Source organism: Saimiri boliviensis, chromosome 1 (assembly GCF_048565385.1).
Source record: "Saimiri boliviensis isolate mSaiBol1 chromosome 1, mSaiBol1.pri, whole genome shotgun sequence".
Lineage (NCBI taxonomy): Eukaryota > Metazoa > Chordata > Mammalia > Primates > Cebidae > Saimiri > Saimiri boliviensis.
This window is the reverse complement of record NC_133449.1, coordinates 162,832,742-162,858,157: the sequence shown is the minus strand read 5'-3', so window position 1 is coordinate 162,858,157 and position 25,416 is coordinate 162,832,742. Positions and strand designations below refer to the sequence as shown.

Sequence of the window (25,416 nt, the reverse complement as noted above, 5' to 3'; positions counted from 1 at the left end):
GTGCAAGCTACACGGTGTAGACAGAATCAGGCCCCAAGCAAGTGCTCACTGGTAATATTCAGATATCAGAGCAGTAGAATTTTGGATCGAGGTTAAAATATCAAGGTATATAAGTCAGATAACTGAATGCTTCAAATCTCCACCATGTCACACAAGACCGGGCTACAACCGCATAGGATTTGGTGTAGTTTGTTAACTGCTCTCTAACATCAACAGAGGAACTCAGCAAGGAATTGGGAAACAGAAATGCTTATTTAGAGACAAGGAGTAGTTTCCATCCATTAATAGTTTCCAAAGGTTGCAATGATAAAGTAGTAACCACAAAACACCTCCATTTACAGTTTCTCACCAGCATCATTCCTTACTTTTGCTGTGGGCCACACTTTTCATATTTGTATATTTGCCTACAGACCATAGGAGATTTAGTCTAGTTTTTCAACTATGTTTTGAGGTTGATGTAGGCAGGATCTCTTCTTTGTAAGTTAAATTGTACTGCTTTTATTTGATTGGAAAAACAACCTGCAGCATCGTAGAAAATGGAGAAAATGTAGCTGAAGGAACGGAAGAAAACACAAATTACACATTATTTCTCTTACCACTGCTAAGATTTTTGTAATATTTCCATTTAATTTTTGGATTGTGGCTGAGAGAGTGACTTTGGAGATTTAGACATAATTCTTGCTTTGTGAGCTGTTTCAGTTCATGCAGGTTACTTAATCTCTCGAAACCTCAGTTTTGCAAGCCAAAGAGCTGATCATGCCTTCCTTTAAAGGGCTAAGGGACTAAATAAACCAGAGATAGTTCCTCACAGTGATACTCTCCCACAGCATCATTTTTAATGGCTCTACAGTACTTTCCATCATATGAGTATGACATTATTTATTTACAATATTCTATTACCATTTTAGTTGTTTAATGTTATTTTTTACTGACTTCTTATAAATAATCTCTAGTCTCTTCCTTGTTTCCTATGTATTATTCAGCAGAGAAATTTAATTCAACTAATTTACATCAAATATGCTGGACACAAGTGTCTGTGGTGTGGAGTAAATGGCAGTCCCTGCCCTTACAGAGCTGAGCAAGAGGGTAGGGTGGAAAAAGCACTGGGCTGGGAAATAAGAAATCTGAGTCTCAGCTCCACCTCCTAATTCCCCTTAACTGTAACTTGAGCAAAAGATCTAAATTCTCCTTTCTCATCTGTAAAAATGATGTGATTATAGTACCTACTTCCAAGGATTTTTGCGAACAGAATTAATTAATGTAAAGTGCTTTAAAAAGTGCCCAGCACAGCACTATTCACAATGACCAAAAAATGGAAACAACCAAATGCCCGTCAGCTGATGGGAAGATAAACACAATCTGATATATACATACAATGGACTATTATGCAGTCATAAAAAGGAAAGAAATACCGATACATGTTACAACATGGATGCACCTTGAAAACTACACTAAGTGAAAGAAGACAAACACACAAGACAACTTACAGAACAATTTCATTTATATGAAATATCCAGAGTAGGTAAATACATAGAGAAAGAAAGCAGATTAGTGAATGCCAAAGACTAAAGTTATGGTATGATGAGAAAATTCTAGAACTACATGGTTGTGATGATAGCACAATATAGTAAAGGTACTTTATACTTCTGAATTGTACTTAAAATGGTTAAAAAGGTAAGTTTATGTTATGAGTATTGTAAGGGTCATTGCTGAGTTTAAAATGAGGAAACTGAGGCCAGTATAAGAAAATTAAATGCCAATTTATTCAGCTCCCAGGTGAGGTTTCATGGTCCCGGGGAAAGGGGCCAGAGAAGTCCTGCTGAATTCCCAAGGTGTAGGGCTTTTATAGTGAGCGAAGGTGTCTTGATTGGTTATGAGGGAACAGGACGTGGATGGGGCAAGCTACTATTGGTAGGTAGGCGGGATTTCCGGTGAGCGGGCTGCCCAGGGGGAGCTACCTGGCAGTGCTAGGTGCTGAGTGCAGAGCTTAGTGCCGGGCGCGGAGTGGTGACGTAGTTTTTGGGCGTGGAGAGGGATGGGCGTGTCCAAGCTCCTGGTGAGGCAACCGGCCTTACAAGTATTTTACTACAATTTTTTAAAAAACAGGGTCTGGCATATAATAAATGCTCAGTAATTTTTATTTTTCATCCTTATCACTGCTCAAGACCTCCATTTTCCTATTTGTAAAGTAAAAAGAATAGGACAAAATAATCTTGAAACTGCTTTTAGCTCAGAGTGTCTATCTGTAGTCTAGTTGGATGAATCTGCCTTGTGATGGAGAAATCTTTTCATGAATATTGATTCCCTGCCTTCTCCTTCCCCTGGCCTGAAAGGGGCCAGTCAGTGACCTTCCAAGTACTCACTTCTGTAGCTGCCATCACTTTTTCAACATGATCCCTTCAAGTACCTGACAGATCTCTGACTGCTATTGACCCTGAAGAGACTCATGGTGAACATTCAATAAACATCTGTTGGGCCAGTGAATGGATGAAAGAATACATGAGTGAAAGAGTGAATGGACAGCCATTGATTCTCACTGAATACTTCAAGTGAACCTAGCCTTGGCTAAATTCCTGACCTCTAAGTCAGATTTCCTGAATGGTGAACACACATCTTCCAAGGGGTAATCAACTCACTCTCCCAATTGTATCCTTTTACGGCATATTCTTCATCATATTTTTATTGGGCTAGTCATTATTTCAATCCCCAAACTCTGTTGAATCTGTCAACATGTTTTAAGGGTAAGCGAGTTTAGCATTCTCCCTCTTTGCTTAACAATGCCACATGCTGTTAACTCCCCAGAGGCCTCCTTTCCCACCATTACCTCTCCTCTGTGTAGCTTCAGGCCGTTTGCTACCTTGCCGCCTCTCCTTTTTTCTAGCACTCCAGTAAAGCTTTAAGATTGACCTCCTTCTTCCTAATCACTCGGATTTCCTGTATTTGTTTCTTTCCCGCTGTCATTTCCAGGTTATCCTCTTCAACCTCCCCCTTTCTCCTGCCTTTGTTTTTAACAAGCCTTGCCTCCATTTCATAAATTTGCATTCTCTAAATATCTTGCATTGTTCTCCTCTTCAATGTCAGATATGTATTTAGTTTTAATTTCCTTCTCCAATTTCAGGCATCCTGAAAAGGGAACAAGTATTTCTGAGCCTTTCAGATTGTCTTGCTTAGTTATCATATCTACCTCAAATTTTGGAATCTTTTTATATTGAAAAGTTGCTATGACTCTGCTACTTAACCTTGAACACATACAAACACACATACACCTGTGCCACTTTTATTTTATTCAAGACCAGGAGTTGGCAAACTATTGTCCATGAGCCAAATCCATCCCACCACCTATTATTTTTGAATAAAGTTTTATTGGCGCACAGCCACAACCATTCATTTACATGTTGTCTATGGCTGCTTTTACACTACAGAGTATAATCTGAACAGGTACCTTATTGTTCACAAACCTAAAATATTTCCTATCTTCTTCTATATAGAAAAAGTTTACAGACTCCTATTCTAGATCATTGAGAGCTATCTCATCCTTCATTTGAAAACTTTTAGCTGACAGCATGCATTGCCAGATACACTGCCTTCATTTCAAACCCCTCACACCCAGTTTGAACTCCCTACTTCCCACCCTGGAATCTCACTAAAACGTTTCCTTAGTGCACTGGCTTCCTGACACTCCCTGGGTGGTATATAAGACAAAGTTGTATCTCTGGATATAGTCCTCTCTCCCTTTCAATTTTGTAAAAAATCATCATTCATCATTTTTTTCCTTCTTACTTAATATCCATTTATTACAAAATTTCCATTTCATTGGTTTTATTTATTTCTGTCTAAGAGGCAGGGTGTGGGAATATTGTCCAAAGGGAAAAAAGCCACTCCCTAGCCCTCTTCCAACCCCAAATCAGCACTACATCTTTCCTTTTTAGAACAAAAGGTGAACACAGTAGCTAAAGCAGAAAACATCAGAAACTAGGAGGCCCTAGAAAAAAACCAGGAGGTAGATCAAGGGAAAGAAGTGAAGTGAGATTCGGACAGAATGCTGACAGCATACATTGCTGTCAAGTGGTTCTGCCCTCAATGGAGACCCTCTAAAATAGCGATGTGTGGGCTACAGGGTCATGTGGACCTGGATGTTAGTCCTAGCTCTGCCATCATCCTTTCAATATTATCTGCCTTTAGCAAGTGCCTTAAAATCAGGCTGGCCCACCAGCAAGCCACAGCAGTCAATAAAAATTATCATTACTAGCCTGGGCAACATAGGGAAACCCCGTCTCTATAAAAATTCTAAAAATGAGACTGGGTGGTGATGCACACCTGTGTTCCCGCTTACTTGGGAGGCTGAAGTAAGAGTATGGCTTGAGCCCAGGAAGTTGAGGCTGCAATGAATTGTGATTGTGCCACTGTACTCCAGCCTGGGTGACAGAGAGTGAGGCCCTTCTCAAAAAGAAAATATATATCATTAGGCACTTGGGGCACATCATGGCAACTGTCGGAGTCCCTCTCCACTTATTCCTTTCCATGCTCTATCTCCTGGTTTCTTTCTAGGGCCTCCTCGCTTCTGCTGTTTTCTGCTTTAGCTACTGTGCTCACCTTTTTGACTTGACCGGATTCTGCTTTTCTATTTGGATTCTGTGAGCTCCATGTTCTCAGTCTTCAGAAATTTCCTCTGGGAGACATTTTATTTTGGACTCCTCTTAGTATCCAAGCCAGTGCTAGGTGTTGGATCCCATTTAGCATCGATGCTCAGCTGCCAACATACCAGAAGAGAACAGTGCAGGGCACGTGGAAAGCAATCAGACAGTCCTTGGGCTTAGTCTTGACTTTGTCCATTTCTAGTTGTATGTGTATAGGAAATTGAGTAACCTTTCCACGACTCAGTTTCTTTTGTGGATTTTGTGGATATTAATGCCTATTTTGTATAGTTGTCATGAGGATTAGAGACATTATTGTCTTGCAAAAATAAGTACTCCATAAATGTAATGTTTCATGAGAACACACCACTTGAACCTCATATTTGTGCCTCAAACTCAGGGAAATGTAAAATTACAAGAGATTACTGAGGGAGCTACTTAGGTAGAGAACACTTCTGTCCTGTTAGTTAGATCTCCTTTTACAACTTCAGTCTTCTTTATTTTTATGTTTTTCTTTTTTTTTCTCTCCAGCTAAGATTTAAAATTCTTTCTCTTTAATAATAGAAACTGGAGACTCCAAAAATGCAAAGAGTGAGAGGAGAGTGAGGACCAAAAAAAATTACCTATGGGTACAATTTTCACTATTTGAGTAATGGGTAAACATTACCATCACACAATACAATATTGCACAAGGTAATAAGACTGCACATGTACCTCTTGAATCTAAAATAAAATTTAAGAAAAGAAAAAAATGTTCTAATAAGAAAAAATAAAATTCTTCCTTTTCCCATGTCTTTTACAATATCCCACTTACATGGCTCTTATGGCCCCTGAATCTCATCTACTGAATAATGTGGCCCAAGTAATGTTACTTCTGATGCCTCAACTACCTCTATCTCAGGTTGCATTCCTCTTTCTTAGAGAATTCACATGAAAGCTCCCCTGCTTTTGCGAACCCTAGAGTCTTGCCCCTAAAGCATCAAGTAGGAAGTAGTCATCCCATGCTCAGTGTTCCTGCAGCACAAAAATGACCACATGCAGCCTTTTATAGGAATTTTCCACAGACAATGAAATGAATGTGCACAAAGATTATCTAGAAGTTTTACCACCTTCTTGCTTATAATAACAAAAGAAGAGAAAGTACATATTAAAACCACAACTGAAAATACAAACATATGTCCTATTAAAAGAATTTAGTAATTAAATACGTGACATATCACAATAGAGTACCAGATAACTACTGTCAGTTATGCCATAGAATACCTCTGATGGTCTGTGAAGATGCCACAATAATTGAAATCTACAAAATAGTTCAAGGTTTCTGGTCCAGCATGTTAAGAAGCTTAGAAGTCATCACTGCAGCCTGATAACAAGCAAAACGCTAAACAAACTAAAAAATCAACAGCTCTTCTTAGATCTGGCAGAGAAGTGAGGTCACAGAGCAAACCATTTCCCTCAAAAGAGGTAGACAGACAGATACAGAGAATGACATATACCCACACAGAGACCCATAAGCAGAAACTCCACAGGAAGCAGCCTGGGATAGGAAAACTAACGGCAATGGTTAATTGCTGGATGCTAGACAGGGACAACTCAGAGACTTAAAACTTTAGATGTAGTCATGGTAGCTGCAGGGTGGGGCGGCGGGAGCATGTGAGTTTTACCTTCAAGAACTCTGCCCGGACCTCATAGTGAATATTGGAGAAAAATTCTCTCCTGCTTCTGTTAGGGGGAGGAGAAAAGAGAGGAAATACACTAGAGCATGCTGTTCATAGGAACATGATATGCTCTTTGAAGAAATTTTTTTTATTGATTTTTTTTATTATTTTAATTTTTTTGAGACGGAGTTCCACTCTTTGTTGCCCAGGCTGGAGTGCAGTGGCACGATCTTGACTCACTGTAACCTCCGCGCGCCACCCCCCACCCCACTTCAAGGGATTCTCCTGTCTCAGCCTCCGGAGTAGCTGCGATGACAGACGCCCCCCGGCGTCTGTCACCCCCACCCGGGGGGTGGGGTTTCACCATGTTGGCCAGGCTGGTAAGAACTCCTGACCTCAGGTCATCCGCCTCAGGCTCCCAAAGTGCTGGGATTACATGCCTGAGCCACTGTGCCTAGCCGGAGAAACTACTTCATTAGAGCCTAAGCTGCTAGAGTTTTGTCAGAGCCTAACCTACCTGGAGAACAAAATAATATCCACCTCCAGCGAGCTCAGCCTTCAGTAGCGGAAGGAAAATACACAACTCCTGCACCTTCCTGCCGTCGTTTCTCATGTAAGGAGGCCAGCACAATATGGAGAAGCAATTGAAACGTTTATAATCCAAGGGCACAGGCTCACCAAAAGACTTAAAACTAATCATAGGACTGTAAAATCCTTTCTCTTCCCCTGCACCTTACCACTACATTACTAATGGCCTGTTTACTAGAGTTCCTTTTACTCAGTACATATATCCACCTCTCAACAAAAAATTACAAAGTGAACTAAAAGACAGAAAACACAGTGTGAAGAGACTAAAACAAGCATCAAAACCAGAGTCACATAGGGCAGGAATGTTGGAATGATCAAAGCAAGACATTTAGAAACACTATGATTAATACGTAAGGGCTTTAGTGGAAAAAATAGACAGCATGGAAGAACATAGGTAAGAAGACAGAAATTCTAAAAAAAAAAAAAAAAAAAAAAAACTAAAAGAAATCCTAGAGATAAAAAAAAATTGTTAATAAAAAAAAAAACACTGTAACATTAATGAAGAATCCTTTTGTAGCCTCATTAGTAGATGAGACAGAGCTGAGAAAAGAATGCCTGAGCTTGAGTATATGACAATAGAAATTTCCAAAACTGAAACACAGGGAGAAAAAAAAGACTAACAAAAGACCAAAACAGAATATCCAAGAACTGTGGGACAATTCCCAAAGAGGTAAAATGCATAATGAAAATACCGAAAGGAAAAGACACACAGAAAGGAACAAAAACAATATTTGAAGCAATAATGACTAACAATTTCCCCCAAATTAATGTCAGGCACTAAACCACAGATCCTCTGAGGAAGCTAAAAGAATAGCAAGCAAGATAAATGTAAAAAACAAATAAAACACACACACACACACACACATTGCTAGACATATATTCAAATTTCAGAAAATCAAAGATTTTTAAAAATCTAAAAGAAGTCGGGGGGGGGAATATCTTACGTATAGCAAAGCGAACATGAAAATTTCATTCAACTTCTCAGAAACAAGAAAAGAGTGGATACATATATTTTAAATATTGAGAGAAATAGAAAACACCAACCTAGAATTTTGTGAGATCATCAAAGTGAAGAAGATACAAAGACTTTCTTATACAAATATAAATTGAGGGAATTTGTTTCCAGTAGAGCGGCCTTACAAAAAATGTAAAAAGAAGTTCTTCAGAGAAAAGGAAAATGATATAGTTCAGAAACTTAGATCTACATAAAGAAAAGAAGACCATCAGAGAATAAATAAGTGAAGGTAATAGAAAAACTTTATTTTTCTTATTCTTTTTTTTTTTTTTTTTTGAGACGGAGTTTCGCTCTTGTTACCCAGGCTGGAGTGCAATGGCGCGATCTCGGCTCACCGCAACCTCCGCCTCCTGGGTTCAGGCAATTCTTCTGCCTCAGCCTCCTGAGTAGCTGGGATTACAGGCACGTGCCACCATGCCCAGCTAATTTTTTGTATTTTTAGTAGAGACGAGGTTTCACCATGTTGACCAGGATGGTCTCGATCTCTCTACCTCATGATCAACCCGCCTCGGCCTCCCAAAGTGCTGGGATTACAGGCTTGAGTCACCGCACCCGGCCATTTTTCTTATTCTTAATGTATCTAACAGACAACAGTGTATTCAAAATAACAATAGCAATAATGTATTCTATTATACATGCTTATGTAGATATGTCTGCTTCTGTAAAACTGAAATAAATTAAAGTAATGATACAAGATAGGAGAAAAGAATTAGGAATATTTTATCATTATAAAGTACTTACACTACTCATGAAGTATAGCAAATAGTGCTATACTATTTGAAGGTAGATTTGGATTATTTGCAAATACATGTTGCAAACTGTAGGTTAACCATTTAAAAAGTTGAAAAATGGGGCCGGGCGCGGTGGCTCAAGCCTGTAATCCAGCACTTTGGGAGGCCGAGGCGGGTGGATCACAAGGTCGAGATCGAGACCATCCTGGTCAACATGGTGAAACCCCGTCTCTACTTAAAAAAAATACAAAAAATCAGCTGGGCATAGTGGCGCGTGCCTGTAATCCCAGCTACTCAGGAGGCTGAGGCGGGAGAATTGCCTGAGCCCAGGAGGCAGAGGTTGCGGTGAGCCGAGATCGTGCCATTGCACTCCAGCCTGGGTAACAAGAGCGAAACTCTGTCTCAAAAAAAAAAAAAAAAAAAAAAAGTTGAAAAATGTATAATTGATATGCTAAGAAAAAAGAGAAAATGCAATCATATAAAATTCTCAGTTAAATCCACAAAAGACAGAAAAATTATAGAAGACAAAAATAGGAACAAAGATCAAGGACAACAAATAGAATACATTAACAAATATGGTAACTATCCATCTATAATAATAATCACCCTACATGTCAATGATCCAAATATACCAGTTAAAAGACAGAGATTGTTAGAATGGATCAAGAAGCAACGTTCAACTCTATGTTAACTACAAAAAAATCCACTTCAAATATAAAGACACAGAGAGATTAAAAGAAAGGGGATGGTGAAAGATATACATGCTAATACTAATCAAAAGAAAGTGCAAATAACATTAGTTTCAGCCAAAATATACCTCAGAGCAAGCAAAGTTAACAGAAATAAAGAGGGACATTACAGAATGATAAAGGGGTAATCAGTTTTCCCAGAAGGCATAACAATTCTCAATGTCTATGTGCCAAACAACAGAGGATTAAAATACATGAAGCAAAAACCTAAAAGAACTGCAAGGAGAAATAGCTGAGATAAACCTTTGTGGCTATGGTGTTTAACATTGTTGAATTCAATTTTCGAATATTTTGTTGAGGATTTTTGCATCTTTGTTTATTAGATATTGGTCTGTAGTTTGCTTTTTTTGTGGTGTCTGTGTTAGATTTTGGTGTGACAGTAATGCTGGTCTCAGAGAAGGGGTTGGGAAGTGTTTCTTCTCCCTCTATCTCTGAAAGAGATGGTAGAAAATTTGCATAATTTCCTCCTTAAATATTTGGTAGAAATTACCAGGAAATCCATCTAATCCTGGTGGGGGTTTTTTTTGTTTTAGAAAGTAATGACTGATTCAGTTTCTTTAATAGATACAGGCTTACCTATTCAGATTTTCTGTTTCTTCTCGTGTGAGTTTTGGCAAATTATGCCTTTCAAGGAATTGGTTCTTTTCATCTAGTTTATCAAATTTGTGGGTATACAGTTGTTGGTAATATTCCTTTAGCATTCTTTTAACATCCACAAGATCTGTAGTGATGTCCTTGTTCCATTTCTGATATTAGTAATTTTCATCTTTTCCCTTTTTTTCTTTGTTAGCCTGGCTAGAGACATGTCTATTTTACTTATCTATTCAAGGAGCCACCTTTTGGTTTTATTGATTTTCTGTACTGACCGCTACTCTAAATTTTGTTAATCTTATAATATAATCCATCACAGCAACAGGCTAAAGAAGAAAAATCACATGGTCATATCAATAGATACGGAAAAAACATTTGGCAAAATCCAATAGCCATTCATGATTAAAAAAAAAAAAACAACTTCTCAAACTAGGAAGACTGGGGTACCTCCTCAGCTTGATAGAGAACACATTCCAAAAAAAACCTACAGCTAACATCATACTTAATGGTGAGAAACTCTAAGCTTTCCCACTAAGATTAGAAACAAGGCAAGGACACGTGTTTTTACCAGAACTCTCCTTCCCTCCGTCCCTCCCTCCCTTTTCCCCTCCCTCCCTCCCTTCCTTCCATCCTTCCTTCCTTCCTTCCTTTCAGCTTTTTTGTTTTAACTTTCACTTTAAGTTCAGGGATACAAGTGCAGGTCTGTTACTTAGGTAACATAAGTAAACCTGCATCATGGGGGTTTGTTGCACAGATTATTTCACCACTAAGCCTAGTACTTATTAGTTATTTTCTCCTTGTCTTCTCCCTCCTCCCATCCTCCACCCTCCAATAGACCCCAGTGTGTGCTGTTTCCCTCTATATGCCCCTGTGTTCTCATCATTTAGCTCCCACTTATAAGTGACAATATGTGGTGTTTCATTTTCTGTTCCTGCATTACTTTGCTAAGGATAATGGCCTCCAGCTCTACCCATGTCCCTGCAAAGGACATAATCTCATTCTTTTTATGGCAGCATAGTATTCCATGGTGTATATGTACTACATTTTCTTTATCCAGTCTATCAATGAAGGGCATTTAGGTTAATTCCATGTCATTGCTATTGTGAATAGTGCTGCAATGAACATACACATGCATGCATCTTTATAAAAGAATGATGTATACTCCTTTGGGTGTATAGCCAGTAGCAAGATTGCTGGATCAAATGCTATTTCTGTCTTTAGGTCTCTGAGGAATTGCCACACTGTCTTCCACAATAGCTGAACTAATTTACCCTCCCACCAACAGTGTACAAGCATTCCTTTTTCTCCACAGCCTCACCAATGTCTGTTATTTTTTGACTTTTTAAAAATAGCCATTCTGACTGGTGTGAGATAGCATTTCATTGTGGTTTTGATTTGCATTTCTCTAATGTCCAGTGATGTTGAGTTTTTTTCATATGAGTGTAGGCTGCATGTATGTCTTCTTTGGAAAGTGTAACAGACATGAACACATGTCTTTTGCCTACTTTTTAAAGGTGTTTGTTTTTTTCCTTGTACATTTATTTAAGTTCTTTATAGATGCTGGATATTAGACAAATAAACAAATATTAAACAATATTAGATATTAAACAAATATTAAATATCTGTTTCCCATTCTATAGGTTGTCTGTTTCCTCTGATAGGTTTATCAGAGGAATATCTAATATTTGTTTAATATCTAATATTGTTTAATATTTGAGGAAATATTTAATATCTAATATTAATATTTAATATCTAATATTGTTAGATATTAAATGAATAAATATTAAATAAACAATATTTAATATCAATATTGTTTCATGTTTGAGGAAATATTAAACAATATTAGATATTAAACAAATATTAGATATTTGTTTCCCATTCTATAAGTTGTCTGTTTCCTCGCATAGTTTCTTTTGCTGTGCAGAAGCTCTTTAGTTTAATTAGATTTCCATTTATCAAGTTTTGCTTTTGTTACAATTGCTTCTGGTGTCTTCATTATGAAATATTTGCCTATGCCTGCGACCTAAATGGTATTGTCTATAGGTTGTCTGAGGTTTTCACAGTTTTGGGTTTTACATTTAAGTCTTTAATCCATCTTGAGGTAATTTTTGTATATGGTGCACCACTGCATTTCAGCATTATTCTGGAAGTCCTAGCTAACACAATTAGACACAAAAAGGAAATAAAAGTTATAAAGACTTGGAGGGAAAAAACAAACTGTATTTCTTTGCAGATGACATGATCATCTAAGTAGAAAATCCAAAAGAATTGACCCAGAAAAACCCTCAAGAACTAGTAAATGATTATACTAAGGTTGCAGGATACAAAGTTAATACACAAAAGTCAATTGCTTTCCTATATACTAGCACTGAAAAAGTTAAACTTGAAATTAAAACCTATAGCCATTTACATTAGCACTCTGGAAATGATATAACTTAGGTATAAATCTAGAAAAACGTGGAACTGAGGTATAAATCTAAAGACACATGTGCAACTTAGATATAAATCTTAAAAAATGGGCAAGATCCATATGGGTAAAGCTAAAAAACTTTGATGAAAGACGTCAAAGAAGAACTAAATAAAGGGAGTATATTCCTTGCTCAAGAACAGGAAGACTCAATACTGTCAAGATATCAGTTCTTCCCAACTTAATCTTTAGGTTCAACACCGTTCCAATCAAGATTCTAGCATGTCATTTTGTTGATATCAACAAACTGATTCTAAACTTCATATGAAAAAGCAAAAGACTCAGAATAGCAAATATTGAAGGAAAAGAACAAAGTCAGAGGACTGACAGTACCCAACTTTAAGACTTACTAGAAAGATACAGCAATAAAGACAGTGCAATCTTGGTAAAGGAATAGCAAATTATTAAAACAAAATAGCACATAAGTAGACCTACATAAAAGTAATCAACTGATTTTTATGAAGGAGCAAAAGTAACATATTGGAGAAAAGATAATATTTCCAACAAATAGTATTAAAACAGCTGGACATCCATGTGTAAAACAACATCATAACACAGATCTATGCCATTCACAAAAAATAACTCCAAATGGATCATAAACCTAAATGTAAGATGCAAAACTATAAAACCCCTAGGAAAAAACATAGATAACCTTGGGTATGGTGATGATATTTTAGTTACATCAGTAGCACAATCCATGAAATAAGTAATTGGTGAGCTGGACTGTGTTAAAACTAAAAATGTATGCTCTGCAAAACATATAGTCAAAAGAATGACCAGATAAGCCACAGACTGGGAGAAATATTTGCAATATACATATTCGATAAACAACTATTATCTGAATACATGCAGAACTCTTAAAACTCAATGATAAGAAAACAAACAACTCGATTAAAAAATGAGCCGAAGAGCTTAACAGACACAGATTGCAACTAAACATAAAAAAAGTTGTTCCATATCATATCATTGAAACATTGCAAATTAAAACAACAATGAGCTACCACTATACACCTAGCAGAATGGCCAAAATCCAGAACACTGACAACACCAAATGCTGGTGAAGATGTGGAGCCAAAAAGAATGCTCATTCATTGCTGGTAAGAATGTAGATTGGTAGTGCCACTTTGGAAGATGGTTTGGCAGAAAACTAAATGTACTCTCACCATGCAATCCAGCCAGTGTTCTTTGGTATTTACCTAAATACACTGAAAACTTATGTTTACACAAAATATATGTGCACACGAATGTTTATAGTAGCATTATTCATAACCAACAAAACCTGGAAGCAATCATTATATCCTTCAGTAAATAAGTGAATAAACTGCTATGCATCCAAATATTCAGCACGAAAAAGAAATGAGCTATCAAGCCATGTAGAGACATGGAGAAAATGTATGTGCATATTACTAAGTGAAAGCCAATCTGAAAAGGCAACATACTGAATGATTCCCACTATACGACATTTTGGAAAAGACGAAACTATGGAGGCAGTGAAAAGATCAGTGGTTGCCAGGAGCTGGAAGCAGAAGAGAATGATGAATAGAGAGAGCACAGAGGATTTTTAGGACACTGAAACTAATTCCTATAAGATATTACAATGGTAGATACCTGTCATTGTACGTTTGTCCAAGCCGGTTATAAGGCCACACCAGAGTGAACCTTAATGCAAACTATGGATTTGGGGTGATAATGATGTGTCTTTTTTTTTTTTTTTTTTTTTAAGACAGAGCCATGCTCTGTTGCCCAAACTAGAGTACAGTGTCACTTTCTGGGCTCACTGCAACCTCTGCCTCCCAGGTTCAAGTGATTCTCCCACCTCAGCCTCCCGAGTAATGGAAATTACAGGGGCTCACCATCATGGCAGCCTAATATTTGTATTTTAGTAGAGATGAGGTTTTGCCATGTTAGCCAGGCTGGTCTCAAACTCCTGATCTCAGGTGAGCCACCAGCCTTGGCCTCCCAAAATGCTGGGATTACAGGCATGAGTCACCACACCAATGAGTCACCACACCAAGCCAATGATGTATCAATGCAGGTTCATCAGTTGTAAAAATCTACAGCTCCCATGTGGAGTGTTGTCAGTGAAGGAGTTTGTCTATTTGTGGAGATGGGTAAAAGGAAGTACTCTCTTTCCACTTAAGTTGACTGTGATTCCAAAACTGCTCTAAAAATTCAGGCTTGTCTGCTTTTTAAAAAAGGTGGTATCTTAGTCTGCTTAGGCTGCTATAACAAAATACCATAAACTGAGTGGCTTATAAAATAATAAATGTATTCCTTACAGTTCTGGACACTGGGAAGTCCAAGATCAAGGCAGATTCAGTGTCTAGTGAAGTCCCTCTTTCTTACTCAGACAGCACCTTCTAGCTGTGTTCTCATATGGTGCAAGGAGAAAAGCAATTCTCTAGGGCCACTTTCATAAGGGCACCAACCCATTCATGAGGGCTCCACTCTCATGACCAAATCAATATCATCTTCTTGGGGGCTTAGGATTTGAACCTAGGAATTTGGGGGTGCACAAACCTTCAGACCATACTAACTGATTAAAAAAAATAAACACGGAAATACTGCATCTTTTCACTTTTGGAAAAAAAATGCATGTCTCATACACACACAACCACACACACACAACCACACAACCACACACGCACACACGGGAAGAAAATACACTGTTAGGTTAAGCTTTCTCCAGAAGATTATGAGAAAATGATGTTTTGTTTTCCTACTGCTGATCTCTTTGGTACAGCTTCATTTTTCCAACATTTGTTTTTGATTGTGCACCTACATAGCTGGGGCTTAATAATGTTTTTTGAGGCAGGGCGTGGTGCCTCAAATCTGTAATCCCAACACTCTGGGAGGCTGAGGTGGGTGGATCACCTGAGGTCAGAAGTTCAAGACCAGCCTGACCAACATGGCAAAACCCCGTCTCTACTACAAATACAAAAATTAGCCAGGCGTGGTGGTGCACACTTGCAACCCAAGCTACTTGGGAGGCTGAGGCAGGGGAATTACTCAAGCCCAGGAGGCAGAAGTTGCAGTGAGCAAAGATTGTGCCACTGCAATCCAGTCTGGGCGACAGAGTGAGACTCGGTCTCAAAAAAAATAAATAAATAAATAAAATAAAATAAAATAATAATGCTTTTTGAAAAAATGAGTAAAGACAAAAATCAGTGGGAAAAGGGAGACGTGGGGACTCCCTTGTTAGCCACAAGCTATTGGCCCACCTCCACGTGCATATTTGTAAAGAGTACTGTGCACTAACCAGCACCTGGTCTTTAGCCTCATCACAAGCCTTCAACAGTTTTGAACTGACTCTCAAAAATTGTTCAATAAATCTATCACTGAAGAACTCTGGCAATGGACTCATTAATGACTATACTGTTACAACCACTGACTATTATGTATTTAGTCTAGAGATCATAGACTTCCAAGCACTCACCCAGTTGGTTGTACAATATAAGCCACTGGGATAAAGGAAAAAATCATAATGTAGATTTGGATTTTTTGTATCTCTTCTTTTTTAGTTTAGATTTTTAAATTTACATTTATGATGATCATAAGACTTTTTTTTTTTTTTAAGACAGGGTCTCATTTTGTCACCTCTTCCAGTCATGGCTGACTGCAGCCTTGACTTTTTGGGCTCAAGCAAACCTCCTGTCTCAGCCTCCTGGGTAGCTGGGACCACGGTTGTGCACCATCATGCCTAGTTAATTTTTAAATTGTTTTTAGAGACCAGGTCTCACTATGTTGCCCGGTCTGGTCTCAAACTCCTGGGCTCAAGCAATCCTTCTGCCTCAGCTCCCAAAGTGCTGGGATTACAGGTGTGAGCTACAATGCCCAGCCAGTCATAAGATACCAGTGTGATATTTGCTTAAGTAATTTACGTATATGCACATATGTGTATACACATACACACACAAGGAGTATGGAGCATGCTCAAAAAATTTTTGTTTAAAGATGCATAGTCAAGAAAATTTACAAGAAGACCATTACTATAGGGACCATTTAGTCTAGCCCCTTTGTTTCAGAAAGAAGGAAGCTATAGCTCAAAAGGAAGGGAGGTAACTTGCCTAAGTTGTATAGCAGGTTAAAGGTTAGGTCTGGAAGGCCGGGCACGGTGGCTCAAGCCTGTAATCCCAGCACTTTGGGAGGCTGAGGCAGGTGGATCACAAGGTCAAGAGATCGAGACCATCCTGGTCAACATGGTGAAACCCTGTCTCTACTAAAAATACAAAAAATTAGCTGGGCATGGTGGCACGTGCCTGTAATCCCAGCTACTCAGAAGGCTGAGGCAGGAGAATTGCCTGAACCCGGGAGGCGGAGGTTGCGGTGAGCCGAGATTACTCCATTGCACTCCAGCCTGGGTAACAAGAGCAAAACTCTGCCTCAAAAAAAAAAAAAAAAAAAAGGTTAGGTCTGGAAACTGAGACTGCTAATACTTTATCCACTTAGATTTTTTGTTTGTTTGTTTTGCCTTATCTGATTATTCTTTGATGGAGTAGAACTGTTTGTTTTTAATGCAGGTGATTCTATATTACACACATATTTTAATATTACATTCTCCCAGAAGCTTAATTTTAAAAGTGCTCACACACCTAACTGGACCTTCTGCCTCCTTCCAAAAATGAGGGCTGAGTTTGCAGTCAGAGACTGCATCCTCCTCAGACAGATTTCCTCTTCCTCGTAAGCTTTACTCTCTGTCTCATAGAAACATTATTTGTCGGGATAACGCCCAGTGGAAATAAATCACAAAGAGAATCAGCTGTAAGAGTCGCTGATTGAAATCATCAGAGACAGTGTTCTGGCTGTCTTAAACATTACTTACAAGAGCTGTCAGCAAAACCCTGTCTCCAGGGACCATTACTTTGAGGGAACTCTGCCAATCGCAGCATTACTTAGAAGGCACATTTTTTATGTTCCTCAAATGCCTACTGTCAAACTAAACCAAAGTTCTGAAAGGCCACAAACAGTTCCAAGTTTGGAGAAGGAGACCTACTCCCAGCTTCAAGTGTGGCCTGAAGGCCAGGTAAGCAGGAGGCTTTTTTCTTAGCTTTGATACAAACTTTGATTTGTCAGAGAAGCCTTATAAAATTCATTTACACACCAGGGTTTGGATTCTGATAGCTAGTGAGGCCTTTATAAGCCTAGAATTCTATTTCCAGCTGTCTCCCATTGTGCAGCATAAGGAGGAGAACATCAATTTCTCTGAGTCATTTTAAAAACTTTTAGCCCAGGCAAAGCAAGACAAATCACAAATGGTAAAAAGGTAAGAGACAAATCTCATTTGTTTCTAGATTGTTCCCTCTGTACCCAGAGCCCTTGCCAACTTCATGAAGGAAACACCTTGCATGAGTGACTCACATGGGAAGCAGGAAACCAGAAATGACCCAAGACTCTTAATAGAAAGTTATCAATAAAACCCCCTGTAATCATAACGTCATTACTTTGTTTTTGCTAGATGACAAAGTCCTTATGATATAATTTGCTCTTGGCTGACCATATATCCTAATTGCCTTCCGCTTAGTAACATTTTTACTACTAGGAAAATTCTGTGTGCGTGGAAAAGCATCTTTAAAATGATGAAAAATACACACTTTTCACTTAGAATTGCTTTTCTATGAACTTAGTATCAAAAATTATAAACAAAAATTGTGTAAGCCAACCATAGAAGATTTTAGTAGCATGAATGCCTATTATGAGAAAACTCTAAATACAAAATTTAAGAAGGTGTTTATCAATACGTTTAGAATGTATATTAGCATAGGTAATCATCTAGTAATACCTCAAACCTGGAATTTGGCCCTCAGAGGCTTTTTTTTTTTTTTTTTTTTTTTTGAGACTGAGTCTCACTCTGTTGGCCAGGCTGGAGTGCAGTGGCATGATGTCACCTCACTGCAACCTCCACTTCCCAGATTCAAGAGATTCTCCTGCCTCAACCTCCTGAGTAGCTGGGATTATAGGCTCCTACCACAATGCCTAGCTAATTTATGCATTTTTAGTAGAGACGGGGGTTTCACCATATTGGCTAGGCTGGTCTCAAACTCCTGACCTCAAGTGATCCACCGCCTTGGCTCCCCAAAGTGCTGAGATTACAGGCGTGAGCCTGTGCAGCCCGCCTACATTTTTATATTTTTATTCTGCTAAATGAGATTTGTTACTTTACTTCATTGTAATTTATTAAATAAACTCATTTCTTTAAGATTAAAGTTAATAATTAGATATGCTAGATACAGCGCATATTTTGATTTTACCAAGACATTAAAAATCTCTTTTGATACCTCTGCAATCAAGTTGGAAGAAAAAGGATTTTGCAGCAAATGTTCTCAAAGGTTGAACAACTGGTCTCAAAGTTTCCTGTGTAATGGGCTGGTGGCAAGTCAGAGGAAGGGTTCTAGAGGTATGGCAGGAAGATCTGTCCTTGCTCTGGATAATACTGACATGTCAGGAGCTGACACAATGGTCAGACTGGTGGTATTAAAATAAAGAAGCAGCCTCCCCCCCCGGAAAGAACACAGACTCTGGAATCAGAAAAATCAGATTGTAAATTCTGGCTCCCCCCACTTATTATTTATGAGATTTGGAACTAAACACTAGAGTCTGGGTTTCAATTTTCTCATCTGTATAATCATTTTCTGTGAGGAAATGACATTTTGAGAACTATTTAGGACAGGCATACAAAAAGTATTCAAAAGGTGGTACTTACTATCAAATCAACAAATGGTATAAAGCTGGGAGTAGGATGTTGTATTATAGAATTAAGGTTTAAGATTATTATTATATAATAGAAAATGAGCTAAGATAGTGATAAATATTATAGAAGGAAGAAAAATAAAATCTTATAGTTACGGGTTTTTTTGTGTGTTGGTGAGGGGGTGGTTTGTTTTAAATTAAATTGTACCAGCATAGAATGTGAACATCCTGGCCTACCAGCAGCTTACATGGAAAAGTTTCTGAAAGCGTGAACGACAGGGTGTTTACCATGGAGACAATAGTAAGTCATAGATACATATGTTCCATACCAGTCCAAAAAATTAAGTAGCATAATGCACTTCGCCATGGACATATCCCATCTGATGCAACATATTCAGTTCTGGGCACTGTATTTTGAGAAAAATATTTACAAAATATGTAACATAACCTGAAAAGGAAATCAGAATGGTAAAATGCTTATATAAGAGAAAACTGAAAAAGCTAGGACTGATAAGAGTAAGAAAGAAACTTAGGGAGAATCAGATAATTGCCCTCATACATATAACAGGCAGGAAAAGTGAAGAGCAATAGTAATAACTAATATGTACTGAATACTTACATGTAAAGTAGTCACCATTACCCTCATTTTGTACCTGAGAAAACTGAGGCACCCAGAGGCTAAGCTACATGCTTACAGTCATATAACTAGTAAAGGTTGGGACAGGCTTTACTCCATTAGTTCATCTCCAGGTCTGGGAGAGATATTAGAGCTTCTTGCCAAATATTCCTAGTCTTACAGGATCATGGCAAGATTGTATTCCACCAATTCCTTTGAAGCTGAGTATAGACATGGTTTTCGGGCAATGAAACATGAGCATACATCATGTTCATTACTTCAGCAAGAAATTAATTATCTATACAGTTCGTCACATACTATTCCCACCACAAACATGTAGAGATGGAGCCTCCATCAAGTTAGGCACAATAATGAATGGAGCTTCCCTGTTGACTCACACTGGACAACAGCAGCAAGAAATATGCTGTTACGTTTTTTATTAAGCTGCTGAGAGTTGGGGGTTGTTTGTTACTGTGGCAGCATCTAGCCTTTTCTGGCACACATACCTAAAAATCATTAAAATGTCTCAGAATAGGGAAACATATTTACTCTTATATTTCCACAGGTCAGAACTAAGAATAATTGTAGAAACTACAGGTAGGTAGATTTGGGCTTAATTTTTTTTTTTTTTTTTTTAAGTAACGTTGTCCAAAAAGTTTCTTCATGAGGAAGTGAGCTCCCTGACAATGGTGGTATTTAAACAGAGGCCAGATGATCATTTTACCATCTATGTGGAAAAAGAGATGGCTAATTAAAGAGGTTTAGTTTATCAAACATTTATTGAACACCTCCAATGTGCCAAGCATCCTAGCCACACACATAAATCCAAACATACAATCTCTACCCTGAAGGAAATAAACAAATTCAGAACTTGATAACCTCTGTGGTCTCTTCTAACAGTGTGATTCAACCAAATTAGAGATAATAACATGGCCTGGACGAAGCAGACGGCAAGCCCAAACTTACAAATAACTATATAGCACTAGAAATCCTGCTGGTGCCTAGGTTGGATTATTATTTCTCAATTAGTAGCCAAAAGTATAGGGTTTGCAAAAGGGAAGAAAACGGGAGAATTGCTAGGTTTAAAGGAGGAATATTTTCCCTTTCTCTAGTTACCATTCTTAAATCTTGCAAACCCAGCATATTATCTGGCTTACATCAGGGGTGTTTCAGCAAAGGGAATAGCACTGACTCACAGCAATTGTTACCAACCTTTTCCATCACTGCTCCCGCCCCTTGCAGTCAGGAAGGGAACATTTCAATACGGATCAAGTCAAACATGAAAAACAGGAATAACCTTTCTATAGCGCTCTTCTTCAGTTTAGCTATCAACCAAAACATTTGCAAAATATCAGAAGTTTTCCCTAAAATGTTACTAAGCAAGAGCTTAGGGGAATCCCACACTCAAAGGATGATGTGAAAATCACAAACTAGATGAGTGATTCCAGAGGATACTGACATTGTTTCCCAAGTGGTACCCTTGAACAGCACTAACTTCAGTATTTATTATCCCTGGTGGTCTTAGTAGTTAAAGATTGGTTGGTTGGTTGGTTGGTTGGTTGGTCTAAACTTTCAGAAATCAGACAGTGGAGAAAGGTGTTGTCCTTTCACTAGCTCATTGCATTTTAATGGCAAAACAACTAAAACCTGGATAAGCATTAACTGTAATTGCTCTGAGGCAGACATTTCCATTTCAGGTTATTATTCCTAACCATATCAGTGCAGAGTAATACATGTGGATGTTTTTTGAAGCTATTACCTAGACTAGGGTGAGGGCATCTGATTACTATTATTCCCCATCTGAAAGCTTCAGTTTGAACTCTGAAGTCTGCAGCTCTGCCAGGCCCTGAATTTTCTGAACTACAACTCTGATTCTCTATGAAAGAGACACATAAATCAGGGCAAGCTAGATTTCAATGCCATTCCTCAGTCAGTTCAGTGTGACATAAGTTTCTCAAAAATACACATACAGAAGAAATTGGCTTTGGCACATTTAAGAGCAGCAGGGAATTTGCATCTCATGCTAGTTTAATGTGCACCCTTAATACTCTCGTCTATTTTCTAAAATATAATGCTATTCTTGCAGAGGCAGCTGGACCCCTGTATACCCGGTCTTGTGCCAAGCTATGTACACAAATACACTCTTTACAAATACAGATGTGAAATGCCGTGCTAAGACATAAGCGAGGCATAGAGAGAGATTCGAGTGTTTAGTCTAGAGGCTCCACACCTAAAAGTTTCAGGGGCAGAGCTGATGTTTGAAGAGTGAGAGGGGAGACCGCCCATCCTGTACTTTCATCCGGGGACTATGGAGATGACCCCATATTCCCAGCATCACTTTGCCCTCTGCCCTGGTGACCCGGGTTGAGATTTAATCTAGGGCCGGTGGGGGGGGGGGGGCGCGGAGGGCAAGACAATTGTGCTGTTGGTTCCTCAGACAGAGAGAAGAGCTGGAAATCACTAAGCCTTCCCGAGCTGACACACCCACCCAGAACGGATGGCCCAGGGGTGCGGCGAGGAGGCAGGGGTAAAGGACGCGGCGCCAGGCAGGGGAACCCGGGCATCCTTTCCGCGCTTGCACGAAGATGCTGCAAGTGGCTACACGCGTGAATCTAGCGTCTGAGCTAGGAAGTCGCGCTACGCGCACTGGAGGATGCCCCTTTCCTCCTCCTGGTCCCCCAGCCCTATGCAAAGTGAGCTGGAGAAAGTTGTGTCCCGGCCATGGCGGCCGGGGCTGGAGAAAGGAACGAAGGCAAGCAGGGAAGTGACCCAGGGTCCCCTTACCTTGTCCTTGGGGCCGAGGTTCTGCAACACCTCTTTGCCGGTGGCGCTCCGGATCTCCACCCCGGCGGGCGCGGGGGACGCGGGCGCGGGCTCCCTGCTCTCTTCCCGGCCTTGGCTCCTCCGCGGAGTGTCCCCCTCGATCCCAGGCCGGCTCCCCGAGCCTCGGTCGCTGCCCTGGCCGCTCCGCGGAGTCTTGGCGCCCCGCTGCCCCACGCTCAGGGCATCGAAATCCAGCGTCTTGCTCTCGAAGGCGCCCTCCACGTTGCAGAACATGCCGCCGTATTTCTGCCGGGGGACCTGGTCCGTGGTGCCCGGCCTGGCCAGGTACACGGGCAGATCGTCTTCGTGGGAGCTGTCCCAGCCCCTCCGGCCCGAGGCCATGGTTCAAGCGCGAAAACGGCCCGCGGGTTTTTCTTCCCCAGAGGCGGAAAGGGCAGCCGCCGGCAGCGTGCGCCGAGCCACAGTGAGTGGGGCGGGAGGAGGCGCCTGAGCCTTCGCGCCAGAGGCGGCAGTGCTGCTCCGATTCCTGCCTGTCCCCAGCGAGCCAGCGAGCCACACAGCCAGCTAGCGCGCGGCGCAGGGGCGCGGAGCAGCGGCGCGCTCGGCTCGCTCGCGGGACCTCTCGGCCGGCCGCACCTCCTCACGCACCCCCAACCCTAACGTGGCCTCCCGGGCTGACGCAGCGTCGGTGCCCATCACAAACACAAACCAAACTTGGCGCGCGCGCACACGCGCACACAGGCGCACGCTGCCCGCGCGCGCAGCAGCCTCGCTTCGCACACCGACTCGCCATGCAGACGCCTTAGAAATGTTCACGCTCAAGAACTTGACGGCCTCACCCACACGGACTCCCTGGTTTGCCTCACAGACACAAAGCTTTCGGGCGCCCCTCATGCACAAAAACCCTGCTGACCCAGGTGGATTCATCTCACAGCCGAGTCCTGATCTTCTACTAACACATAAAAACTCAAATTTACGACAGACTCACAATCCTACCCAGAACCCCGGACTTGTCTCATCCTCCTCTTTAAGGATTACACTCACAAGTACACCCAGTTCTAGGATCTGCCTTGCAAACCCACACCCTCACATAAAGTCCTGAATTGGTTTACACACACAACACAAACACACATACTGAGAGAGAGGCCCTCTTACTTCCTTGACAGTCACAAAATCCCTTTGACTCACATGAGCCCTTTCTTAGTTTGTATATAATATCCCTGATTTTGCTTTTACCACCCCTAATTTGCCTCACACGCAATGACATTTCAGATCACAGACACACACACACACACATTCTTAGATTTTGCCCTGCAAAGCACTCTTCGTTAATGCTCTGTCCCTCAAACAACCACCCCCAGATTTTAATCTCACACGCTGAGGCAAGCCCAGGTTTACCTCACTCAGAACCTACACTTAGATTCACACCCAAGCCCAGATTTACTTCAAAATTACACAACCAAACACTTCGCTTTTCATTTTACCTCACATACAGGCAGACTTTCTTATGTACATCTATGCTTTCGTATCCTCATCCTCTCCCCAACATCCACCCACCTATACTCTGACCCAGACTTCACCACATAAACAGAGTCCACAAACTACACACCTTAACATCATATCCACACACAGAGCCTAAACCCAAAACCTGTGGTGCTGGATTTACTGGGCCCCCTCTCAGAAAGTCCATCCATTCATTTATTTAGCCAACATAAATCAGGTACCCAATATGCCTTTCACAAGGTACTGGAGTGACGGGGTCGAACAAGGGAGATGGGCCTGTCCTCAGCACGAATGCAGTCTATAACCAGGCAGCGAGGTAGCACAGTCATTCACTGCTCTGCTCAACATACTGAACTTAGTTTATTTTGTGAGCCAAACACTCCCCCTCCCAAGCACAGACACACACACACTAAACTCCAAGAAGGCAGAGATCTGGTCCGTTCAGTTCGCCTTTGTATATCTTGTGCCCAGAACATCTACATAAATTCTTTTTGAATAAGTGGAGGATAACAACAACAACAGCGGCAGCAGCAGCACCAGGAAACATTTATGGAGTTACTGCTACGTGCCACTCATTATTATAACTGTTTCACATATACTGACTCATTTAATGCTCATAAGCATATGGCAGGATTCTTCGTGCACACAGACAGACATGGTCTTTGAAGGTGTCTGCATAGAATTTGATGAAACTCTAAGCTCTGATTTTGGAGTGGAACAAAGGCTCTGGAAACTGAAGTGTCAGTCTCAAGCCTGTGACAGCCACAAAAGTTTGGGGAATGGAAGTTGGCCCGAACTTAGATCAAAGACAGGTATGTTGATATACATTAAACCTATCCCCTGACCAGGCACAGTGGCCAGGATTATATCACACCTATAATCCCAACACTTTGGGAAGTCAAGGCAGGTGGATCACCTCAGGTCAGGTGTTCGAGATCAGCCTGGCCAACACAGTGAAACCCCATCTCTACTAAAAATATAAAAAATAGCCAGGTGTGATGGCATCTGCCTGTAGTCGCAGCTACTTGGGAGGCTGAGGCAAGAGAATCACTTGAACCCAGGAAGCGGAGGTTGCAGTGAGCCGAGATCGAGACACTGCGCTCCAGCCTGGGCAACAGAGCAAAACTCTGTCTCAAAACAAAAACAAAAATAAAAAACAAACAAAAAACTCCTATCCCCAGTGAAGAGAAAGCCACTTGCTAAACTGCCTGTGCTCTATCAATATTATTTACAATTTCTTCAGCTGACTTCCTCTGGGCAGCTGCTCCTTCTTAACAAATGCTGGTTGGTGATGGACTCAGAATTTCTTGTGACTACTGCTTCGGAACAATTACATTTAATGCTTATCTAGGTTTTATTAGTGTCAGGCTCTGTGCTAAGGACATCCCAGGCA

At 40.3% G+C, this 25,416-nt stretch overlaps 1 protein-coding gene across 1 annotated transcript in view; it reads right to left on the bottom strand.

The window, feature by feature from the left end:
• DPYSL3 (dihydropyrimidinase like 3) overlaps positions 1-23,143 on the bottom strand; it is a 119,747-nt gene extending 96,604 nt beyond the window's left edge. Inside the window, exon 1 of the mRNA XM_003933979.4 lies at positions 22,521-23,143. Within this exon, the coding sequence (XP_003934028.1) occupies positions 22,521-22,901 (381 nt within the window). The 5' untranslated portion in view covers positions 22,902-23,143. The remainder of the gene's footprint in view (positions 1-22,520) is intronic.
• Between the last annotated feature and the right edge of the window lie 2,273 nt (positions 23,144-25,416).